Source organism: Galeopterus variegatus, unplaced genomic scaffold (genome assembly GCF_000696425.1).
Source record: "Galeopterus variegatus unplaced genomic scaffold, G_variegatus-3.0.2 Scaffold897, whole genome shotgun sequence".
Classification (NCBI taxonomy): Eukaryota; Metazoa; Chordata; class Mammalia; order Dermoptera; family Cynocephalidae; genus Galeopterus; species Galeopterus variegatus.
Genome location: NW_007727008.1, coordinates 482,018 through 508,772, shown reverse-complemented (window position 1 = coordinate 508,772; position 26,755 = coordinate 482,018). Strand labels below are relative to the sequence as shown.

The following is a 26,755-nucleotide window of genomic DNA, read 5'->3' as shown; positions in this document are numbered from 1 at the left end:
TCGCTGCGCTCCCAGCGCCGCACTCTCCCAAGTGCGCCACCGGCTTGGCCCTTAACAAATCTTAAAACCAAATCAAGAACAAATATATCAGGTAGAAGAGAACAAAGATGAGAATAACAACTGACTTCTCATTAGAAATATGCAAGCCCCAAGACAAGGAATAATTGTTAAAGAATAACTATCAACCTATAATCCAATAGTAACAATATATTTCAAAAACCAAGGAAAAAATAAAGAAATTATCAGACAAATAAAAGTTGAGAGAATTCAATGACAGTAGACATGCACTACAATATGTTAAGGAATGTTTTTTAGGCAGAAGGAAAATGATGACAGAAATTTTTATCTACACAAAAGGAAGAAGAATACCAGAAATGGTAAATACGTGGATAAATAAAAGGACTTTTTCCTCTCATATGATTAAAAGACACCCAGTAAAGAATGAATGTGTGGCCTTCACAGTATATGTAGAAGTAAAGGTATGATAATAGCACAAAAGATACAAAGGGGAAAATATAAGCCTCTCATAAGGTTAAATTAAATGTGGAGTGGTATATTATTATTTGAGGGTAGACTGATATAAGTAAAAGATGTATATTGCAAACGCTAGAGCAGCCACTAAAACAATACACTAGAGAGGAAAAGCTAATAAGCCAAAAGAGAAGAAAAGATGTAATACTAAAATAAAAGAAAGTAACTCTGTCAAAAAGAAGTCAGGTAAAAAAATTTTTATAAAGGACCACAGAATGTATGGGACAAATAGAAAATAAGCAGTGATACAGTTGGCTTACATATGAACCATATCAATGACTACATTACATGTAGATGGTTTATAAACACTCAAATTAAAACAAAGTCCCAAATACAGGTTGCCTAAAAGAAACCTTAAAAATAAAGGCTTGTGTAGGTTACAAGTAAGCAATGGAAAATAATATTCAACGTAAACATGATTTAAAAGAAAGCAGGAGTGCTGGTTTCATATCAAATCGAGTAGACTTAAAGGTAGAGAATATTACAAGAGTTTATAAAGAAGCATATTTTATAATAATAAAAGGGTCAGTTCCTCAATAGGTCATGAAATACTGTTAATATCCATTAACAGGTCTTCAAAAGAGATGAAGCAAAAACTGACAGAACTTAAAGTAGATAAAGACAAATTCACAATTACAGTTGAAAATTTTAATACTCTTTTCTCAGTAAGAGAACACTGTTGAAAACCAATAAGGATATAGAAGCCTTAAACAATACCTAATCAACCTAATATAATTGATATTTGTTAACTAAAAAAAAAAAGTCTGGACTCATACAGAATATTTTCTGACTGCAATGGAATTAAATTATAATTCTGTTAGAAAATTATATAAAGGATAAAATTTGTTGACCAAGTAGATTGCAAGATTCGTCCAACATTAGAAAAATTTTCAATGTAATTCAACATACTTAGAAAATAAAGGAGAAAATCCATATAGTTATCTCAATAGATGTACAAAAAGTACTTTACAAAATTTAACACCCAATCATGAAAATAACCCTGACTTTCTGTAAACTAGGAGAACTTTTTTTTTTTACCTTGGTATTCATTCATACCCTTATGTGGTGCCCTCTCAATTGTACCAGGGTTGGTCTGTGTGACAAAAAGAATACAGCTCAAGTAATGGCATGTTACTTCCGAGATTAGGTTATAAAAGACACTGAAGCTTCTGTGGTTGCTATGTCTCCTCCTCTTGGATCACTCCCTTCTGGGGGAAGCCATCTGCCAAGTCATGAACAAATCTAAGGAGGCCCAAGCAGAGAGGAATTGAAGCTTCTTGACAACAGCTGCTTGAGCAGGTTTGGAAGAGGATCCTCCAGCCAGAGTCAAAGCTTTAACTGCAATCCTGACCTGCAGCTTGACTGCAACCCCATGAGAGAACCTGAGCCAGAAGCACTCAGCTAAGCCACTCCCAGATTAATATTTGTTGTCTTTAGCTGCTAAGAATTGGGGCAATTTGTTACACAGCATTATATAACTAATATGGTGGGCTAAATACAAAAAGACAGATAATCTACTTACCAAAACCATAATTAATGGTTACCCAATCAGCAGAAAAAAATAAGGGTCTTAGGAATAAAGGTAACAAGATCTTTATGGAGAAATTACAAAACATATTTGAAGGACAAAGAATACCTCGGTAAATGGAGAGATATACAGGTATCTCTCACCATCTGAACTCAAGGTATGGGAACTCAGGAACTGAATACATTTCTTTTTTTTTTTTTTTCCTTTTTGTCTTTTTTCATGTCCGGCAACGGATCGCAACCCTCAGTGTCGCGCCCGTACCGTACCGGGACCGGCAACGGGATCGCAACCCTCAGTGTCGCACCCGCACCTCGCTCAGCCAGTGAGCGGGAACTGGTCTGCATGTGGGATCCGAACCCTCGGCGGGAGCGCCGCCGTGCTCCCAAGCGGCGCACTGTAGCAGTGCGCCACCGGGCTGGCCCCTGAATACATTTCTTTTAAGGAAAACATTCATAATCCGGTAGAATGGAAACAATACAAATACTCAGCTAGTGAAAAATTTAAGCACAATGGTGTGAGTGAATCCCATATAGTTTTATAAGATGTTGAGGATGTGACTATTTTAAGGCAAAGTAATCATTAACAGAAAGACTGCAACTACGTAAAATATTCATACACATATGATAAAGATCAAACCAGGAATTACAATTAAAGTGTTGGATGTTTTAGATTCATGAAATATTCCCCACGGCATTAAAAGCATAAAAAATAAACATATATTGAAAAACTCAGTAAATTAAAATGAAAATTAAGAAAATAAAAGGCCAGGGAAGTGTAAAATCCATTTTAGAAAATCATTTCATGGAAAATAATCAAAATAAGTAGTTCCGATGTTTAAAAGAGTAAGTTCCATTGGTTGTAAACTTCATTTATATCTTATATTTCACACTTAATTATGCCAAATAATGATTTTCTACTGAATTCTTTGCTTACCAGTCTTCTGGTTTGACAGCAGAAGGATCAGGGATTTTTGCTCTTTCATCCCACTCATCAGGTTTTATATCATTGGGATCTTCAATTTCTTTGGGAGGATTGATAGGAGGAACCACATCCTCTAGTAGGCTTCCTTTGTTTACAACTGTTTGATCAATTAATACTTCAAATGTGTCATCTGGATTCATCACTAAAGACCAATTTAAATATATTATACTTATCATTTTGGTAGACATTTTAAAAACAATCTTCTAAATAATAAAACTACCTTAAACATCATGAGTAAAAAAAAATTCCCAACCAGAAAGAGAAGAATAACCAAAGCATTAAATCAAAATATGTTGAAATCACTGGATATAATACTTTCTAAAATGAAAATAAAATTTTGTTTTAAACTGCATTTTTTACAATAAAATGCTCCATTATATCTCAACTAAAAAATCCTCAATAGCTAGCTCTGTTTGGGACTCATGACCAGTTAGCTTAACTCTTTCATATAGTTTTACATATCTTTTACATATTTTTAGTTACAGAATCAACCCAATCTTCTTCAGAATTTTCAAATTTTTTGAAACAATCTCAAACTTAAAAAGTACAGGTAAACTACAAAGTGCAAGTATACTACAAAGAACTTAATTTTTTTCCTGAACCACTTCAAAGTAAGTTACTGACCTCATACACATGACCCCTAAATGTTTTAATGTATATTTCCCACAAACAAGGACATTTTCCCACATTACCCTAATCCAGCCACTCAAATCAGAAAATTAACACTGATACATTACTATCATTTCATAGAAATCTTTCAAGATAAGGCTTATTGGCTTTTCAAATTCAATGACTCATATCCTGTGATGTAAAGTATCTTAAAGGTGATTTAAAATATTCAGGCTTACACATACCAGCATGTTTGCTTCAAGGTAAATTCTAGCTCTCTAACAGCCTCTAAGCCAAAAATTTCATAAAGGATTCCCTTATCCTTTGTGATGACAAAATAAAAGTTCTCTCCTCCTTCTGTAAATATGGTGGTAACTGGGTAAAATTTAGAACTTTGAAAAGCATGATAGATGAAAATAGCTGCCTAACCATTTGCTTTCAATTAGCAAAAGAAGCAGGAGCTGTCAACAAATGTCAGGATCATCCTGACTTAACTAGTTAAGCAGGCTACCACTTTTGGAAGAAATAGCTCTGAATTAAAACAATCTCCAGAGGTTTCAGTCACAATAAAGCCAAATTACTCATATCAAAACCAAATAATGCAATTTATATACAAACTCAAATAATGCAAACCCAAATTCAATGTATTCTCCCTTCTTTTCCTCCACTATTTCCTCTTCTAATACAGCTGAGATTATGAAACTACATTACTAAAACAAAGGGGAAAAAGTCAAGATTGAAGCAGAAGGGTAAGACCTTAAGTGCAAAAAAAAGTACTAGATCCTTCCTAATTCAAAACAAAGGAAACAACCTGAAAAGAAAGCTTTCTGAATAAATTTTGCAACTGAATTCAATTTTTAAAACCTACAGCTAAAACAAAAAAGCATATAACAAATAGGCATATGTGAAAAATCTCTGTTCAAAATCTTTGGCCAAAAGAATTTTCTGTTTAGAAAACTATAATAAATATTTTAAATGAATCTACAATAAAAGGCATTGGATTATACAAAGTTTGTAAAGGTACTCTTAGGTCCTTAAAACTATAGAATAATGTTATAAAAATATAATAGTAATATGAAAAGATTTTTTTAAAGAAAAAAGTCATTCAATAATCCTAGCACAAGGATCAAAGTTTTTGTATACAGTAGTAAGAAAAGCAAGTGTTTAGGAGTCAGACTTAAATCTCAATTCTAGCCCTACTAGTTATTCTTGATTCCTAGGGCAGGTTACCTAACTAAGTTAAGGCAAAATAGAGACCACTGCTTACCTCACATGACTGTCCCAAACAATGTGCCTAGCATAGAGCATGGTATACATCAAGTGGTTAATGAAAATTAGTTCTTTTTTTCTAGTCTTTTCCTATTTTCTTGCATAATTTGCCTAGTGGCCATCAAAATATGCCTACAATCTTGCTTTCTTTCCCAATTTTAATATTATAAGCATTTTCCCTCAGTTGCTAAACATATTCATAGTTACCATCTTTGTATTGTATAGAGAACTCCCCTAACTGTAACATTTAGTTTGCTTCAAATTTTCAGTATATCTTCACAAATAGGTCATTTTCTTTCTTCTGCATTATTTTCTTTGGATAAATTCCTGAAAGTGAAATTATAGTTTCAAAGGATATAAACCTCATATAGCCTTCGAAACTTACTACACCAAAATTGCTTTTGAACAGGTTTATACAAAATCAAATTTAATTTGTTCTGTTCTAGTTATAATTTCTCATTTCTACAGTTTACTTTGTGTTTCCCAAAATGTCCAGTATTTTCTTCCAGTTATTTCAAGAAAAAGGTTTTTGATATCATGACTGATTATTAGAAATAAAACTAGGCACTACCCTTGCAGACAAAATGAATGTTTCTGCAACTGCAGCCTTTGGAAAGAAAATTGAAATACCTTAGTCTTGAATAGAGTTGAGGCTTGAGAAAGGAAGCTAATATAGGCACTTCAAAATGTCCTATTAAGTTCTGATATGCTATGATTTTAAGTAATCATGCGCAGACCAAAGTTCTATAACCAAATGTCCTTGGAAACTGGAGAAACAACCCCTATCTATGCAAACTCCTATTTGCTTAAGTAAAGCCAAGTGTGTTAATATATGGTTGCTCAGTGCTTTTCCTTTCAAAGTTAGGTATGTACCAACAGCACCAGGAGGTAGGACCTAATAACAGTCACAACTGCATACAAAGTCTAAACTTTTGAGCCTGGCATTAAGGACCTCCTCCTCTTTAACTTTACTTTGTAGTTTTCCATTCTTTCAGGACATATGTCACAGTGCCTAAAATGTCCTTTTCTCCTTCTATCTTCCACAATCTATACTTCAACATGAGTTCAAATATAATCTTCACTAGGTTTGGTCCACATCTCTCAACTGGAAGTAATATTGCTTTTGAACTTTTACTGGTACCTCATCCGTAACTCTCCTATGGCACTTTATTTTCTACCTGTGCTATAATGATGTATATCGTATTTTCCCAAAAAGACAAGCTCCTGGAGGGTAGGATGCACATTTGTTTTCTCCCAAAACACTTCCCATGAATACATCAGTAGTCAGCAAATATTTCTGAATTAATGAGTGAATTAAAAGGATATACCAAGGGTATAAAGATGAGTCTTTCTGTCTGTAAAGAATTTTTTAAGGTCTACATCTGGAGGTTTGGCATGTTTCTCTTCAAAAACTCCAGTTTTGGGATGTTTATGTCTGAAGATAAAATGAAGTTTGTAATCTTCTCCACATCTATCTGGTCCAAACATAATGGTATAGGATGTTTTATCATGAAAGTTTTCCTTCAAAGAGAGATAAGTACTGGAATTAGTCCAAAATTACAGACTATTTAATGAATTTCTCTATTCTATCCAATGGGTTGAGTTTTAAAAAGTGTATTAAATGCTAATTCACCAAAGAACTATTTAACACAAGTGACAATAACGGATGTGGGAAAATGACAAATTTTACTTCAAAACAGATTTTTTTTTAAAAAAAGCACACATGATACTTTCTTTTTGAAGATACAGGAAAGAAGCTGAAACTACCCTAGCAACATCATAATAAGCTTTACTAACTTTATGTAAATCTGTATTATAATATTTTATTGAGAGGATTAAACATTAGAGGAAAGTGTACTTATTACCTTAAGACTAAAATGATTACCCATTATTCAGACACCAGAAAAATGACCCTTCTGAGCACAAAATGAAGAGAGATTCAGACACAAAACAAACAGACATGCTACCTGTTTCACTACTAGTAATTTTCTTCGGCATGGCATAGTGGTTAAGAGCATGGGCTCTGGAGTAAGATGCTAGGGTTCAAATCCCATCACTGTCACTTAAAGTAGCTGTATGTGGCCCTGAGTATGTTTTTAACCTCTCTGTACCTCCATTTCATCATTTCTGAAGTATGTAGATGATAATAGTACCTACCTTATAAGGTTTCTCACGGGGTTAACTGAGTTAATCAGATAAGTATTCACAGAAATACTTGGCATTAGATTTTTTGTCATCTTACCTTCAGGTGATCATCACCTTACAACACCTAACATGAACTTCAATATATACTACAAATGGCCTCTCTTTTACTTAATTCTAATAATGAGTAGTACATGAAGAAGGCCTTAATCCACATCTCCTAGCCTGTGCATAGTCATGCACTCTGACAAATGTCTCAGTGATGTCTCATTCATCATATTTCTGCCACATGCAGGAACTCTGACACAGTAGGAGAATGCTATAAGAAGTGGTCCCAATCTTCAAATGGTCCTAATCCAACCTCTTAGAATTACATAGCTACTTCATCATGAAAGGTTTTAAAAATTATTTTCTGTGGGTTGCCAATGCCTGAGCTAGCCCGACTTTTTATTTGGTTCTTTGGCTGTTTCATTTCACTGCTTTGCTCTGTTATCTAACTTCTCTAAACAAACTTGATTCTTACTTTGTAAAGAATATAACTGTAAGATGATATTTCAGCAGCATTTATAAGCTGTAATTTATAAGCATGTAATTTTTGATTTATAGACATGATACTTTTTTATGTTGCTGAAGATTACAAAATTGATGCCTTCAAGTAACCCAGTTTTATATAAAAGTTGAAGGCAAATTGTGAAAGCTATATAAACTCATGCTGGAAAAAGACAGTCATAGTTCTTTTAGATGTCAGTTGAAAACGAAATTTCCAGTTTTATCAATTACTCCTTAAAAATACTTATTAACTTTAATAAGGTTTTCTTAAATATTAAAATATCATACCAGAATCAAATCATCAGTGTCTGCTAGGAGTTTAATGTATGCACCTCCACAATCAATACCATCTTGAAAATTTACTTCATATCTAAATGAAGGGAAAAAGAACCATACTGCTGGTAAACAAAAATTACTAACTTCTCTTTAAAATCTAATGTATTACTTTCATTTAAACTTAAATGTTTTACATTACCAAAAAGGCTCATATAAAGCATATCCACAGCCTATAGGAAATAAGCAGAAATGCTTTTCTACTACTGCAATACAAGGTACATCATTAAAATATTGAAAATAGAATGATTATAATCAACTACAGAAAATCCAACCAATTTGTTTAAATAAATTTTTCCATCAAAACTATTAAATTAAGAATAAGATACTTTGACTAAAACTATAATAGTAAACTTCAAATTCTGATAAGGTAGGCACTATATACTTTATAATCTAAAAAACAAAGGCCATGCAGACCACAGCTACCGCAACAGGTTTCTAAGAAATTGCTAGTGATGTTGGATATCCAGAGTTCCCTAATTTGTCTTTTAGTTCAACTACACTTAAATTATGTTAATTAAGTTGTACATTTAATTAAACAGCTCCAGCGAAGAGATTTCATAATCTCACTCAATAACGTGGAGTATCTCAGACCTGAACAGCCAGGAGATATGGGAAATTTTAGCTGTTTAGTATAAAGGTGCCAGGGTTTGAACATGTCCCCCAAAGTTCATATGTTGGAAACTTAAGCCCTGATGCAATGGAGAGGCAGGACCTTTAAGAGGTGATTATGAAGAGCCCTCATGAATGGATTAATGCTGTTACAGCTGGTGTGGGTTAGTTATCCAGGGAGTAGGTTCCTGATAAAAGGATGAATTTGGCCCACTTTCTTCCCTCTCTCTCAGATGTGCTCTTGTCCTTCTGCCTTCTACCATGGGATGATTCAGCAAGAAAGCCCTAACAAGATGTGGGCACCTCCACCTTGGACTTCCCCTCCTCCAAAAACGTTAGCCAAGTCAATTTCTGTTCATTAGAAATTACCCAGTCTGTGGTATTGTTATAGCAGCATAAAATGGACTAAGACAAACAGCTGAAAGAGTGAATGAGAGTTTTCTCATGGATTTACAACACAGTGTAATTGTCAGCAAATTTTTGGTTCTTTGGTTTTTAAAGGAAACACGTAGACTTGCTAAGACAATGAGGCACAGACTTACTGAACAGGTTTCAGAAGAAATTATTGGTAAACTTATGAATTAGGTGTGAAAAAAATCAATGAGGAAATGGCTGTCGGTGTGAAACACAGAAAAAACCAAAAAGGTTATGATTTTGTTAAATGAATTGAAACAAAAAGAGATGAAATTAGAGAAGCAACAGGAAATAGTGATACTTTTAATAAAGGACTGTAGTTTCAAATATTTCTGAAGAAACTTCAGTGACAAAAAGGTGAAAAATAATAGTGTAGAAAATGTTAACAGTTTGAATCCAGTTAGTGTATATACTTTGTATTAAAAAAACGGTGTTGCACCCGCACCGCGCTCAGCCAGTGAGCAGGAACCGGTCTCCACATGGGATCCGAACCCTTGGTGGGAGTGCCACCGTGCTCCCAAGTGGCGCACTCTCCAGTGCGCCACCGGGCCAGCCCTGGATAAGTTAAATTTTATGTTATTTTTCTTTGCCTTTTCACCGAAGCCACAAAGGATCAAAATAAAAGGTGATATTATAATCACTTAAGTTCCAAGAGAATAATACGATCACCTTCAAACTCTCAAAAACAACACCACCACCAAAAAAACACCCAAACCAAACCCTGCATAATGATAAATAATACCAAACTCAAACATTAGTCCCAATAAGAACCTGTAACAATATTTTTAATTTGTGTAAATAATGGTCATATACTCTTGAACATTACTTAATATTTTAAATTCATTGATAGAATATGGACTAAGCCAAACCATCACACCTGAAATATGAAGCCAATTACACCAATTGCCTTATTTTTAAAAATCTCTAAAATATGAAATGGTAAGGACGTGTTTAGCATTTTAACAAAGGACTAAAGGGATTCTGGAGAGAGATCGTTTACAGTTAACGATATTTCTGTATGTTGTCAGTAACTTCGGACCAAATTTTCTGATACAAGGTAGAAAGTAACATTTATACATTTCTTTTCTTTGTAGTTTGAATTTTGTGGGTTTTATAACTGTGTTTGCACAGATTTATCTTGGTTTTATAGCAGTATAAGTGAAATAAGCTTGTGGAAATTATACCTGATTTTATGACAGTACACATGCAAGCAACATCACTAGTTTGTGCCAACACGGGGGGAAGGGGAGCACATCTGTGGGAATATGTGACCTTTAAAAGTGGTCCATGATTAAAAGACACTGATCTGAGTTTACATTTCCTTTTTAAAACTGATTTACTGCCTTTGAATCTTGTCATTGGTTTAACAGCAATATTTATGGCTCCATTCTGAATATATTGAGATTAATATCTTAATAGCAAGTAATTTTAAGAAAAGGTGATTTTACCATGCGTTATATAGTTTTATGGTGGCAGAACTGTATATATTACAGTATCAATTATATAACTTTATCATTAACTTGTTTTTCATTGAAAACTTCAGTTTGTGTGTACATCTGCATTTGCATATTTAACAAACTGAAACTGAAAAGAACAATTTAGATTTTTATACCCATTATCTACAAGCTATGTTCAGAAGCCAAATTTATATATTACAGTATCAATTATATAACTTTATCATTAACTTGTTTTTCATTGAAAACTTCAGGGTGTGTTTGTGTGTACACCTGCATTTGCATATTTAACAAACTGAAACTGAAAAGAACAATTTAGATTTTTATACCCATTATCTACAAGCTATGTTCAGAAGCCAAATTATACAAAACTAAAATAAAATTCAGAAAAAGTATTCAAAAACATAATAAAACTTACTGAACTATCAAAGGTTTATCAGCAAAAATAAAGGGTTTTGCTAACACAGCAGATATTGCATGATGCTTTGCTCTAGATTTCAATACCAGTCCTCTGTCACCAGGTACCTGGTTTTCTTTTAACTCTTCTATTTCCCATCTTCCTAAAAAATAAAGCAAATCAAATTAAACTAAAACAGAAAACACCGACATAAGAATTATTTATCAGCAGTTATGAACAATAATTTTTTTTCCATGAAGGCTAATTTGGGAAAAATAAAACAATTTATTTATTCTTTTTGGAAGCTGACCAGTACAGGGATCTGAACCCTTGACCATGGTGTTACAAGGCTGCACTCTAACCAACTGAACCAACTGGCCAGCCCAACAAAATTTTAAATCAGGAAATAATATCTATAACTATGTGTATGCCTCTTTTCTCTTTTTTAAAATTTCATTGTTTTGGTTTCATTTTCTTAGTTAAAATTGTGAAAACTATTAACAAACCTTAGAGTATCTGACTAAGGCACTTCTTATGCTAAAGTAGTCTGGTTTTCTCTGAAAGACTTATAATCAAAGGAATTATAAAATGTGGTTTTTCTTATAGGGTCTATCAACATTACATTTTAAAAAATAAGATATTTAAAATTGTATATGAGACAAAGAGCATCCTTAACACAAAATGAGCAGTTTGCCTCTCTCTCCTTATTTTGGAATGCCTATGAAATGATGTAGGGACTTAAATTTTATTTTGAAAATTGTATGTTTAATTCACACAAACCCTTCCCAGGCTAAGCCAATCAACTCTCAGGATTTTTGGCCAGGACAGCAGCAAAGCACTGGATAAGCACTAAGCTGTAACGTGGCAAAACTGAGTTAGGCCCTCTCTGGCTGGAATTTCCCATTTAAGATCAGGACACTCCTGAAATTAGATCATGGGCTACATATAACATAAAGCTAGGGTGGGCTACCTGTAGCCCAAAAGTTGTGTTAGACCTTACTCCTTTACTCTTTTTAGAGTAAAAAAAACCAACTCATATTAATTTGCATAAAGTATTCTAGTTTTGAAAATTATAGGTATTGCCTATTCCAAGAAAACTCAATTTGGCAGAAACGGGCTATTTTCCAGGGTTATGTCAACTCAAAATATTACGATGATGGGCACTTCTGAACCACTAATGCTCTTATATTACTTTTTTCCTTCTTAAAAAAACAATGCAAGAACCAGAATAGTCTTATGAATCAAAGAGGGGTGACTTTTGATCACTGTGTACACATCATTAGACTTTCAAAAATGCTTTTTTAAAAAAATAAAATTTCAGGTTTTTTTTTCTCCCCCCATCTGGTCATATTATACTCTTTTAAAAAGATGAGTTTTATTTGGTTTTTCTTCTCTTACACTATGAATTGTATTATCACTACTAATCTGTGGTTTGCACCCTCCCTTCCCCAAAATGTCTTATTTTAAGAAGCAACAACTTTATCTTTTGGATTTTCAAGATATCAATAGTAAAAGATTTTTAAAACTATGTTTCTTTTCTTGCAATTATGTGCAAACATTTATATATAGTGTATGTATACATTTTATATAAATTTATAAATGTATATGAGGGTACTTCAAGAAGTTTGGGGAAAAATTGAATTAAAAGATAATAAAAATCTTTCCATGAACTTTTTCAAGACCCCTCATATGTATACATTTCATAGCTGTATATAATATCAGTTTCACAGCTATATATATCTCAGCTATGAAAAAGTCATCACCTAGCACTTTAATTTTATAAAAATTATGATAAAGTAATTATCTCTCAATGACAAGAGGTTTTTCCCAACTTCACATAAACAATAACTTTCTATTAATCAGGTCATTTACCCAAATTCAGGACAATACTACATAATATAAATTCTGTTGTAAATAAATTTCAAAAAGAATTTACATGGTTTTACAAGATACCCCGAAAATTGGTCACTTAAAGAACTTGGGTATTTATAATGTAATGTCTACATTTTTATTAATAACTTAATAAATTTAACTGAAAAATTTAAATAATTCTCCCCCAAATGCACAACCTGTATCCCAGCACATAATGTTTCATACAAATTTGCTTACTCCTGGAACACTTGGAATGAGTTTTATTCTGATGGCACTTGATAGAAGCTGTGATTAGCTACTATGAATACTAAATATTCTTGCAAAGAATCCGATATTAGTCTCAACTAACCACTATATATACAACACTGCTAATATCAATACCCAAAACACCATTTTCAGAACCCAGAACTTCAATTTATTCCATATTTTTCAAAGTTGCTTATAAGAAATTGAAAAAAGTCAGCCAGAAATCACAGTAAATCTAATATGCTAGAAAAAATTTTGTGGGAATCCTTAATTTTTTAAGAGTAAAGTAATATTGCAAAATCATAAAAGTTAAGAATATATAGAAAATTATGTTACCCATAGGTCCAACAGCCCATCTACATATTTCAAGAGTGTTACTTCTCAGGTGACCATCTACATTATTTCAGTAGTGTTACTTCAATTGTGTTACTTCTCAGGTATTTGTAAGCATCCTGCATTTGCACAACTGGTAGAACCTCTATGTGTTTTTAAAAATGATTTTAAGACAATTATTTACATTAATATGTAATGTTTAATAAGACAACAGACCAAACTTAGGAATTAAGAAAATGTTTGATTTTGCTTGTTTGTTCGATTTAATTTTAGGCTGGGGAAAAAAACTCATTAAAATACTAAAATTTGTAGTAAGTTTAGTAAGAAACAGAAACTTAAAACTCATCCTTAAGATACATCATATCTTAATTTTAGGGAAACTTCCATCAATGGATTCTTATAAAATACAAATGTAAAGCAAATATCTACCCTATGTTCTTGGAAAAAACTGTAAAGTACCTAAACATAGATGTTTGAAGCTAGACATTCTCTTTGATAATGTATATTTATGTGGCTAGATTTCAGGCAGCATTATTTATCTCTGCACAGATTCTTATAAAATACAAATGTAAAGCAAATATCTACCCTATGTTCTTGGAAAAAACTGTAAGGTACCTAAACATAGATGTTTGAAGCTAGACATTCTCTTTGATAATGTATATTTATGTGGCTAGATTTCAGGCAGCATTATATATCTCTGCACTCTCACTGCTTCTTTGGGGGAATTTATTCTTTTCTCTAAATGGATTTAGATTGAACATAGTATTACTTGTTCTGCATATATTATGGTGGTGTTCTTTTTGGAGTATATAAGCACATAGAAGCACGAGGAATTTGCTGGATGGGGAACACTGTGCAAAGGAAGACATGTAGGCATGATCTTTATCTTATACTAAAAGAGAAACCATGAAAAGGAAGTGGACATGCTGTTGTCTGTTTTGTCATTGTTCTGATGTAACTCGTGGGGTCTGAGTGAGACATCACATGCGTATGGGTACGAGGTACTCTGAGAGAGGAAATTCCCACTATCAGTCACCTTGAGAAGAGGCTGATGTTACTTCAAGATATAACAATTGAGGAGGCTGGTTTTAGAAGGAAGAAATTCTTTTGTCATACTCCAGAGAAGCCCTGTTAGGGAAGAAAAAATGGCCCTTGTGCATAGGACATTTCTTTCTATAGCTAAACCTGAAGATAATGCTCTCAGAGACCCTACGATGATGGATGTAGGTCTGGAGAAGTGGGGTCCAAGAGTAGCCACATATCTCATAGCTCTCATTAATTATTCTGTTTTGTACTCATGAGGAGAATCTTGCCATAATTATAATTTGATCTAGGTGTGCCCATGCTTGAGATGAGACGGTAGAGAACAGCAGTAGTCTAGAAAGACTGCTTTCGGAAATGCAAAAGACTAGATGCAGTGGAGTGAAAACCAGATGGTGACTCAAGAGTGAAATTTCCAGAAACACTGAAGAGGGACAAGATAAAAGACTGAATATTTTACTGTGAAGCAGGACGACGCTTTCAGCCAACACAATTTAATGGAAATATAATGTAAAAAGCTAGTGAACCCTGGGTCATACTGGTTATATCTAATATTTAAATAAATATTTTACCATCATATATAGAAATCTCTGTATCCATATCATCTTTCTTTGCTTTTGATAAAACCCACCTGTAAATAAAGTTGAAAACACATGTCATTAAAAATAAAACTAGCAGTTTATAGATACAATGCACATTAGAAACACAAAAAAATTACCCAATACAGTTTTCATTCAAAAAATAAATTAATACTTAGAAGTTAAATAAGGATGCCTATACAGAATCCTGAAAGGCTAGAGTTAAACCAAATATGGAATCTGCAATTTAGTAGCTGTATGATCACAGGTAAGGCACACTAAATTTTGGTTTCTTTACCTCTAAAATGGGATAAATATAGTACTTACCTACCTACTTAGGATAGTATCTGGCACATATTAATCAATAAATATGAACTTTTATTGTTTTTACCATTATTTAGGATGGAATAGAAACTCAAATTGGTTGTCTGAGCTTAGATTAGTATCTGTCCTAAAGAATAACGAAATGTAAGTTTCTCTTTACAGTCAGAATTTATCTGTATATTTTCTTTGTATAAATCAATAACTATTCAAATTAAACATTTCTATCAATAACAAAAATGTATTAAGTACTGGTTTACACTATCAAATAAGGTACTTTAAAAATTTTTATAGATCTGTAGTAGAAGTAAGTTTCATAAGCCAATAACTAAAAGCTTCAAAAAGGCTAATCAAATCAAGAAAACCATTCTCTTGAATGAATACTCACCCAGCCAACCTTCCACTATCAAAGGTTTCCGTAAAATATACTTCTCCTATAGGTCGAGGTGTCTTATATTTTTTCTAGAGAACCGATTTAAAAAAATCTAAAGTTATTCACTTCACAAATATTTTAACTGAACAATCTTACTAGTTAACAAACTGGTATATGAGGTGACATAGGCTCTGACCTCAAAACTTTGCATCCTAGTAATGATAAGATACCAGAAAGCATAAGAAATACTATGATGATGAAAATACAATATGTGCAGAGGATACTCTAACCCCTCCTAACACAGGAGGAACAGGCTGAAGTAATTAGAGATGGTCTCATGACACATTTGACATGGTCTTAGAAGGACTGTTATGAATGATAATATTTGGGGATAAAAATCATTAAAAGCAAAGGAAATAGCATAAGGAAAAGCATATAAGATGAAAAGCTTAGTAGGCATATAGGGTAGTTTAAAATTAATTCTTAAATTTCACTGTTAAGAGATCAGGAACACAGAGAAGGAAAAGATTCAACAGAGACAGCATTGCAAAGCAATTATTGGCAAAGCATTATTTCAAATGCCATGCAAGTGTCAGCTGCTATGATGATGATGGTGGTGGCAGTAGTGATGGTGTTAATATCGTGGTTCCTTTAATCCTCATAATACTTCTATGAGGGAAGTACTACTATGGTACCCATTTCATACATGGTGAAACTGTGGGAGAGAGAAGGTAGCTTGCCCACTGTCACACAGTTAGATAACTGCAGGACTTATAGAGGAGTCCAGACTGTCTGGCTCCAAAGCTCATATATATTTCTTTTCCCAGCCTTTAAGAAAAAGTGTGCAGAAGTACTTCTATTTTCACTGTCCCAACCCTACCCTGATAGTACAACATTTCCTGTCTAAGGGAGGAAAATCAGTAATTAAACAAAATTCCACATAATTACTGACAGGGTCATGATTCAGCTACCAAAATTACCAATCTTCTACGAATTTTACTGAATTACAACTTTACTGTTCTCTATATTTTTCTAGACTGGCGAAATGTGCAATGGTCTCAGAAGAGGTTTCTGTTAGACCACCCTTAAAAATCACTAAAAGTTTATTTTGTCCTTTTCCCTACTTTACCATATCTAGATTACTCATGCCATATAATTAGAAGCATTAAAAATCATTCTTTCCGGGCCGGCCCGGTGGCGCACTGGATAGTGCGCCGCTTGGGAAGCGTGGCGGCGCTCCCGCCCGAGGGTTCGGATCCCACATACAGACCGGTTCCCATTCACTGGCTGAGTGAGGCGCGGGAGCGACGCCGAGGGTTGCAATCCCGTTGCTGGTCCCCGGTCCGGTACGGGGGCAACACTGAGGGTTGCGATCCGTTGCCGGACACGGAAAAAGACAAAAAAAAAAAAAAAATCATTCTTTCCGGGCCGGCCCGGTGGCGCACTGGATAGTGCGCCGCTTGGGAAGCGCGGCAGCGCTCCTGCCCGAGGGTTCGGATCCCACATACAGACCGGTTCCCGCTCACTGGCTGAGCGAGGCGCGGGAGCGACGCTGAGGGTTGCAATCCCGTTGCCGGTCCCCGGTCCGGTACGGGGGCAACACTGAGGGTTGCGATCCGTTGCCGGACACGGAAAAAGACAAAAAAAAAAAAAAAAATCATTCTTTCCCACTTCTTATTATCTTCTCAAATTACTGTCAAATATAGTTGAGTGGTAGGTATCTGTCAATTTCTCTGAAGCATTAACCTCTGAAGACCCTTGTAGTAGCGTATGTAAGTCAGTAATCAGCACTTCAAGTACTACTTAATTTCCGTAGATCACGGAACCAGGTTTTTTTTTTGTTTTTTTTTTTAAATGTCTTAGTAGAGCTTAAAATTTAACAGGGGAAACAGAATACTCACCTTAAATAGCTAAACAACACTCACATTTGTCAATAAAAAAGTCTAAATAAGAGGAAATGAAGCAAAGAAGTCTTTTACAACTATGTATTATTCCCCTCTGCCCTTTAAAGAGTAGCTGACACAATACAATTAACTCTTTCTCACCATCAAAAATATTTCTGATTATCACAATATTAGATAGGAATATTGCCAATGTAAAAGCTCTTATGGATTTTCAAGGTATACAAAAATCTTTGTAAAGTTTCTGAGACTCCTATTAGTCACTACCTCAAAGCAGGCATCTTAACCTGGCTGAGACAGAATGTGGGTGACCCTTGTTAAATGCCTACCCCAGCAATGCCTCCCTTTCTAAGTCAACCTCCTTGTTAGTATTTTCTTTCCTTAGAGCAATAAAGAAAAGCCACATACTTTACTTCTAGGAGAACTGCAAATCAGACTACCTTTTATTTTATTTGAAAAGGTCTGGCAGTGTCAAAAATAAGACTAAAAACCTTTCTCTTAGCTAGAGTACTTAGTCCTCTGTAATCACTGACAAACTCCTATTATGATAGTAAAAACCATCCCTGAATTTGTTAATAAAACCGTGCTAGGTGACATGCACAAATTTCTGTAGTTCATGGGCACTCTTTAAAATACAGCAACAAGATAGAAAAAAACAATATTTTTCTATTTAGAAAATGGAGACTATTAGAACTAAAATGAATCTTAAGAGATCAGTCACTCCTATGTATCATGTAAAGGAATAACTTATAACTTCTCAATACCTTACCTCTGAGGAAGGTTCACCTTCATTATCATCAGTCTCTTCTGAATTTTCAAAGTCTTCCATCTCAACACCATCATCCATAGGTTCTGCATTAATTGAGACGAATAGAAGACCCAAACATAGCCAAAAGCCTTGGAAATGCATATTATCTGTGAAATTAAAAATAATTTGTGAAAACAAAACAAAGTTGAGAAAAATATGTGTTAAATACACATACAAAGAAGTAATTTCTCCTTAATACCTCCTTTATCCTAGGACGGGTTTTAAAACAAATAATTAACCAAATTATTTCAACTATGCCTTGAATAAGTAAAAATACATATTTCAGATCTCTTAAGAAACAGATTCTACAGCTATTGGCCTTCCTCCAAAAGCAAAGAGCCAATGGCACAAAAATTGAAAAATATAGACAACAGTGATTATCAAATTCAAATATTACATAGACCCTTTTTAAAGGAAGAAAAAAGTATCATGATTCCTAAATGTTCACTTAACCAACATTGTAATAAAAAATAATTTAAGTGTATATAAACATAGCATTGGACATTTTATAACTATAAAACCAAAAACATTTATATATAAATACCAAAAAACTAAAGAAAGAATTTTATCACAAATTCAATGTAACAGTATTTTGCTGAAATCAAATCAAACAAATATGGGGCTTGCTGCAGTCAGGTTGACAGCTTTAGGGAAAGTTCTTCTGCGTTTGTCATTCCTGCAGTTCTGTGATTACAAAACTATCTAACCACTTCTCTACTCAAATACTGCAAAGCTTCTGCTCCTTATAGCATTAATTGAGATGAGTAGAAGCCAAATACAGTTTGGCTGCTTCTTAGCAGTAGTACACGACTTATATAATTATGTCCTCCTCTACTACCATTAGTATAACAAAAAAATTCAAGTTTTATTTCTTGGTGCCAAGTAAATGCAGACACTGAAACAGTGTGGCATTCATTGGTTGTAAGGTGGTCAATCATCCAGATAATCCAGAATATAATTACTTTTTTCCCCAATGTTACCATCAACATGAAATTTTTTTAAAAAAAATTAAACTCTTAGAACTCTTAGACCCTTCAGAACAGATGTATAGGGCTATATGAGTCTGATTAAGAAACATCAGATTCACAATGAGCTAGCACTCTACACCTACCAGAATGGCTATAATCAAAAAGACAAGGGCGGATATGAAGAAATTGGAACCCTCGTACATTGCTGGGAGTGGGGGAAGGTAAAATGATGCAAAAGCTTTGGAAAACAGTGTAGTAGTTCTTGAAAATGTTGAAAATAGAATTACCATATGTCCCAGCAATTCCATTCCTAGGTAACTATACAACAGAAATTAAAACAGATACCCACACAAAAACTTGTATACAAATGTTGAAAGAAACATTTTTCGTAATAGTCAAAAAGTGGAAACAACTCAAATGTCCATCAACTGATGAACACATAAAAAATGTGGAATATCCATACAATGGAATACCATTCAGCAATAAAAACGAATGCATGCTATAAGATGTATGAACCTCAAAAACATTGTGCTGAGTGAAAAGCCAGTCATACACAAAAAAACCACAGACTGTAAGATCCCATGTGAAAGAAACAGGCTAATCCATAGAGCTGGAAAAGAGATTAGAGACTGCCTGGGGGGTAGGGTGGGGAGGGGCTATTGGGTACAAGTTTTCTTTCTCTGGTGAAGAAAATGTTCAAATTTGGAATATGATAACAGTTGCATACCTCTGTTAAGTATACTAAAACCTACTGAATTGCACATATTAAACAGGTTGAACTTGAGAGTATGCAAACTATGTATCAATAAAGCTGTTTAAAAGAAAAAGAAACATCGAATCATAAAAAGCATTTTTCTATATCCTTAGCTCAACTGATAAGAACCCTTTTCAGTGAGATCAAAACTTCGCATGAATGTGTGGGCCACTTGGCCATGTTTTCTTCTACAGGTCACTGGATACAACCCTACAGTTTACTTTGAAATGAATGTTTTCTTTTAAAAAATCTCAACAACCACCTACCACAGTGCGAGCATTCTATATTGAAATGTGTTAATGCTGCCAGCTTTATGGTCAAAGACACAGAAGCAACTAGCATGAATCAGAATAAACTGCATCAGGAGTTTATTAATTTTTTGATGGCTAATGTTTCACCCAAGAGATTCAGGGGAGGTCAGCTAGTAGATAATAAAACTCATCATTCACTAATTCACTCAACAAATATTTATGATTGTCAATTATGTGCAAGGCATTATGTTAGACACTGCATTTACAGTCATGAGCAAAACATATATGGCCCCCAATCTTAAAGAGCTTACAGTCCAGGATGGAAAGCAGACAACAGACAGACAGCCCAGGTATAATAGGTAAACTATAGTAAGTGACAGAAAAGCAAAGAACTTGTGACGAAAAAGTAAGGAAATTGTGCCAATTGGGGAACTGAATTCACGTGGTGGGGGAGGGGTTAGGGAAAGCCTCTGAGAGGAAGTAATATTTAAAGTGAGATGCAAAGGTCAAAGACAAAGAGAGGACAAAGACAGAGGTAGTAGCACATGATAAAGGAACTGAAAGGAGAAGAGTGGAAAAACAACAAGAAGTGCTGTTTTTGAGAACTTTCTGTGTTTCAAGTATATTAATTCCCATCTTTATAGCACACTATGGTGAAGGGATGAAGGAAAGTGAGGCTCAGGGAGATAAGTAATTTAGCCAAGGCCACATAAGGCTACTACACATAAGACGCAAGACTCAGACGCAAGACTCACGGTTGGGTCCAGCTTCAAGCTCTACATTCCTTTCATTAAGGCTCTAAGGTTAGAAGATTTAATTATTTAATCCTGACTAAATGGCATTAAAGTTCTAGGCCTATAAAATACAGTACAAGGTTAAATATTTTCTTATTATCTTCCATCCATTAGACATGCATTCCAATTTGTGTATGGGGACTTACATTTTAAAAGCCATATTTTGACGTGTATCCAAATTATGTTTTACACACATTCAGTTGATTACATGGCCTTTTTCCAGAAAAGATTTTAAATGGTGTAAAGGATACATAAAAATATAAAACTAACAATTTCATGGTATCACCTCATATTTGTATGGCACTCTAAAATGTTATAGAGTGCTCAAACAAATTTCAGGATATTTAAAAAGATAATTGGATTTCTTAGTTAAAAAGCTCAAGAATAAACAGTAAGGTTTACTGTTGGAAATATATATCACATGCTAGATAATATAAATGCTTCTAGATACCACCTTTCCTTGACAATGAAGTTCTTGGAAAGACTGTCCCCATTAACTGTTAATACTTCTAACTTCCTATGATAGGCTGAATGATGGTCCCCAAAAGATGTCCACACTTGGATCCTGTGAATGTTACCTCATTTAGCAAAAGAGGCTTTGCAGATGGAATTAAGGTTGCTAATTTACTGACTTTAAAATAGAGAGAATATCCTGCATTATCTATGTGGCTCCAGTGTAATTACCGGAGGCTTTAAAAGTGGAAGAGGCAGTCAGAGAGAGATGGGCAGAATTTTCAGAAATGAGAGGGACTCAACCCACCACTGGGGGCCTTGAAGATGGAGGAAAGGGGCTATTAGCACAGGAATATGGGGGGCCTCTAGAAGATAAAAACTGCCTTCAGCTGACAAGTCAGCAAGAAATTAGGGAACTCAGTCCTGAAACCACAAGCCTGAAGGCTCTCTTGAGGAATGCTGCCCTGACACCTTGATTTTTTTAGCCTGGTGAGACCTGAGTCAGGCTTCTGACCTATAGAACTGTGAGAAAATTTGTGTTGCTTTAAGATGCTGTTTGTGGTAATTTGTTATGGCAGCAATGAAAAACTAGTATCTTTCCTGTTATTCATCTAGTCCTTAATTCTGGCTTCTTTAAAACTGTTTTTACTAATCAAGTCTTATTTGATAAGTGCAATAGCATTTTGCAGTCCTTCTGTTACCTATTGCCCCTTCTGACCTTGCTGCCTGCCTCCTCCTGAGAACCCTCTCTTCCTTTGATTGCTATGGTATCATTCCTGATTCTCTTCTTTTCTTCATGGGCACTTTCTCCAATCTTCTGTAAATGTTGGTGTTCCTTGAGGGTCTATTCCCGGTTTCTATTATATTACATGTACTTTTGGCTTTTACCTATTAAAGCTAGCTAAGGATTCCCAAACCGTATTCACATCTCAGAGGTAACTTTGTAGTTTCAAATCATCATCCACCCTCAAGGATATCCCAAAGCCTCCACTAATTTGAACTTCTTTTTTCCTCCCAAACCTGCTTCTCTCTTAAATTCCCTTCTCCTATTACTGTACCTCTAGTCAACCAAATCAGTAATTACTTTGCCATTATCTTAAGACTAGTCTTTCACCAATCTCCCATGTCACTGGTAACTAAATCCATTTGGGTATTTCAGGGAGGTCTCTATCCCCTATGCCACAGCCTTAAGTTTGGAACCTATCTTTTCTGAGAAGGATAAGTAAACTGCCACATTGCCTTTTCACTTCCATTCTTGCCAATATCCAAATCCATCCTCTGCCTTCTCACTAGCATGACTTTTCTATAAAACAAGTCATTTTACTACCTGTTTATAAAAGTATTCAATAGTTCTCTACAGTGTCAGCACAAACTCTGCCCTTTCTAAGCCTCATTTCTTCCACTCTCAACACTCACCTGTTTAACACATTTATGCTTATGTATCTGCTATTTCTGAGATGGCTTTCTGCTGCTATTCAGTTCTGATGGCTGACTGAGGACCCAGACAACACAGTATGCCTCGGGAGTGCTGTCTGATAATCACCTGTTATTTAAAGTTTTAGATGTCATGTGGCCTCAGGAACTCAACTATAGAATGATAGAAAGTACACTAAACTTGGCACCATCACACCAAGTTTCTGGTTGTATTATTAAAAAGGCAAGTGATTAAAACTGCTCTGGGGCCTGATTCCTCATTGTGAAGTGAATGAGTTAAACTAGATGATCTACAAGACCATTAAAGTTGAGAACTCTAGTTTTCTAATTAAGAACACTAAAATTTATTAGGTACTGAGAACAAGTAGTAAAGCTAACTTATAGCACTGTTCAATTTCCACAGACCCACCAACATAACATCATTTACCTGCAATAATTAATCTTATCAACTAGATAGGACAAAGAATATAGGATATCTTCTAAAGATAATGGGGATAACGTCTAAATGTGATTGGACGATCAAACCAATTAGATATGAGGGCAAAACTGTAAACTGAAAAGCGGCCAAACTTAAAATTACCAAAAGGAGGGTAGACAGATGTTAAAATTTTAAAGCAAGCAAAACCATAAGACTAGATCGGAGTTTTGCTGGCTTTTATGCATCAAAAAGTCTCAATATAAATTAGTTCTCTTCTAATTTGAGACTTCTTCCCACGGGCATGTTATTTACTCTCTCTCCCCGTCCTGAGCTTTGTTGCCATTTGCTTCTAAATCCCAAGCAAATGCCTCTTTGCCGCTTGGGCAGGTGCTATAAATAAGATCAGCTAAAGTGTCTGATCGATATAGTAAACAGGCTGTAGGAGCTAATGAGTCTCTACTAATTAGAGCTTCACGGGATTCAACCGAGTCCTTTCGCTCCCTCTCCAGCGGTGCACACTGGGCTCTACGCAGCGCATCTGGGGAGTGGCCAGGAGGCACGGGCCACCGCTGCCGTGACGATTGGGTCCCTTTGCCTTTACAGAGGTGGAGATTGCGCAATCTGAGTCTATTTTGTTTTTCTTTGCATTTCTGTGAGCAGCAGCCACTGGAGTCAGCAGCGCCGGGACGCGCCCCGGGCCCCCACCACAGCCCCGGGGAGCGCGCACCCGGGCTCGAGCGTGGAACGGGGCTGAAGTGGCAACGGCTGGAATAACGGATTCGGATCCCGCGGCCCTCGAGCCGCAGGGGGCGGCGGGCTGGGCGGGACAGCTGGCCATCCCCGCGCCCGCCCCCGCTCGGCAGGGGGACCCAACAGACCCGAGCTGGCATCAACTCCCTCCGCCCGGGACTGGCCTTCGTACCTACGAGGCCGGCAGAGCCCACGCAAGAACCTGGCCCGCTGCACCCCAACTCCCGAACTAAACATCCGCCCGCGTCCCCGGCCCCAACCAGTTTAGTCTTTCGGGTGGCAAAAGAAAGGGATGGACTCCCCACCTTGGGGGACGCAACAACGACACCGATTCCTCACCCCAGCCCGAGCGAAAAGAGCAGCGGGAAGGTGTCCTCTTGCTCGCGCACCTGTCTTGCGGACCTGTTTTCGGCAGCGGCAGCTCAGATTTCCGAATCGCTGCCACTTGGTCCCCGCGTCTCCCCAGACCAATCCCGCCCGCGGCCGCCCAGCAGCGTCCGCCAACTGCGCATGCGCGCGCGGCCGCGGCCGGGGTGGAGGCGGCGGCGGGACGCGCGTGCGGCGCGCACCTGCCCCGGGGGGCTCAACGGCCGCCGAGGCGCGCGCGCCCTGGGCTTCGCGCCGCGCCGCCTGCTGGGTTGGCCGCCGCGGAGCTCCTCAGCAGTCCGAAGCCCTCGCCTCCTGCGAGCGCCTCCCCTCTCTGCCGACAGTGCGGTTCTCCCTGCTGTTGCACAGTAATTGGGTCCTGACTTTCATGGAAATCTCGTTTTTGAACAGGGTCCAGTTCCTGGTGTAGCAGGATTAATTAGTACTCTAGGCTTTTTCTAGAGTTCTGTATGTTAAGAGATGAGCGGTCATTGCATTTTGTGTGTTTATGATCAATATAGATATATTAAATGTTCGCGTAATTTATATATAAAACAATATATTCTTTTTCTTTCTGACAATACTGTTAATAAGAATTGCTAACATTTATTGTGCTCAGTGTGCTCTGTTTTATGTTCATTATCTCGTTTAACCTTCACAACAACCCAGGTGAAGAAACTGATGATAATAACTTGCTGGAATTTACACAACTAGGAAATAGTGGAAACAGGATCCAAGTCAGGCCTGTCCCCTCTCAGAGCTTGTAGTTTTAACCAACACGTTAAAATAAAAACACCACGTAAATGTAGTATTAAATCACAAGCTTTTTTGTCCTATAGATGTCAGACTGTGCAGCTTTTACTTTTTACTACTATTTTATAGTAGATCTTGGCTTTGAATCTGGTATAATCATGATTTAGATCTTACTGGAAGAATATGTGTAACACATTAAATGGATTGATGGCATTCCATACACAACATGTGATCACTGGCCAGAGATCTTTGAGCACATCTCATGTTTCTTCACTAATAAGGCCACAATTTCTAGAGTTTTGACGCTGTCACCTCCTGGAGAGTATTTGGATAAGATTTAATGTACTGGTTTAAAAAAGAGAAATTTTATTTGAGGTACTTTTAAATAAAATTATCCCCTTCTTTCTTCCATCTTTCCAACTTCTATTATTCAACAAAATTTTGTGGCCCATAACAAATACACTTGATTTGCTAGAGAAGGATTTTTGAAGAATCCATTCAAAGTTTGCAGTGAAGAAGGTGAAAACTAAAAATTTATGAATAGGGGATTTTTGCAAAATTTAGTATCTTCTTGGTCACACAGTACTCAAAACCTTGAGGACATTTTTGACTCTTATCTGTGGGTTCTACGTTAACTGCCTCCATAAATTAAACTCTATCTCCATAAAATCATCTAGAAGAGGTCCCTTCCCCATGAGTTCCTGTGCCGTTTCTCTAGTTCAGATTCTCACTGCCTTGGAAACTGTTGCCAAGAGTTCCCTAACTGGTGGCCCCTTCAGCAGCTCCTATCTACACTTTGTGGTTTAATCCTCATCTCATTTAAAAGTGCCCAGTGGCCTTTCCTTACCTACAGAATTAAATCTTAATTCCTTAGCCTGGAATTCAGACCTTAACCTACATCTCCAAAATTACTTGCCATTTGTCGAAAGGATGATTGAATACAATATTTCTAATTTTGTTTAACAGGTAACTTTTCACCAAAATAATAGTGTGATAATAATATAAGACAAGAAAATAATAAAAAACGAACCAGAGGTAAAACTTCCTGAGAATAATGTGATTTTAGAAACACAAGAGGAAGAGTCCTAGAAGGTAATGTGGAATGATAGAGTTGTGAAGTGTTTTGGTATGTCACGGAAGAAGAGAGATTTAGGGAGAGCCCAAGATGACCTAACCAAGATTGGAGGGACTGGGAAATTCAAAAAGCTAGAAGAAATACATTGAAAGCAGGAAACACTCAGCTAGTTAATAAAACAGAATGATGTCCCATTGGAAACATTTTGGGATCAAAATAATGGCTGTGTTTTATTAATGGCCTACTATGTGCAAGGTACTATAACAGATCCACAGGCATTATCCATGTTTTACTAATGAGGAAATAAACTCAGATCAGTTGTGTATGTTGCTGAAACTCATGCAGTTCTTAAGGTGTATACAAAGCCTGTGCTTTATCCACAAAACTTTGTCTCTTGCAAAATAGTAGAGTGTAGGAAATTCCTCTGTTTTCTAGGTTCAAAGTGCT

General features: G+C 35.9%; 1 protein-coding gene across 2 annotated transcripts in view; it reads right to left on the bottom strand.

Annotated features, from left to right (window-relative positions):
• CLGN (calmegin) overlaps window positions 1-24,618 on the bottom strand; it is a 45,001-nt gene extending 20,383 nt beyond the window's left edge. Inside the window, exons 1-8 of one of the 2 annotated variants that reach the window (XM_008573278.1) lie at window positions 24,504-24,618; window positions 18,254-18,399; window positions 15,599-15,672; window positions 14,884-14,942; window positions 10,841-10,982; window positions 7,898-7,979; window positions 6,247-6,439; window positions 2,993-3,182 (exon numbers count right to left, since the gene is read on the bottom strand). In XM_008573278.1, coding sequence (XP_008571500.1) covers window positions 2,993-3,182; window positions 6,247-6,439; window positions 7,898-7,979; window positions 10,841-10,982; window positions 14,884-14,942; window positions 15,599-15,672; window positions 18,254-18,394 — 881 coding nt within the window. In that variant the 5' untranslated portion in view covers window positions 18,395-18,399; window positions 24,504-24,618. Of the gene's footprint in view, window positions 1-2,992; window positions 3,183-6,246; window positions 6,440-7,897; window positions 7,980-10,840; window positions 10,983-14,883; window positions 14,943-15,598; window positions 15,673-18,253; window positions 18,400-24,453 lie in introns of both variants that reach the window. The other variant, XM_008573279.1, reaches the window with a different exon arrangement.
• Between the last annotated feature and the right edge of the window lie 2,137 nt (window positions 24,619-26,755).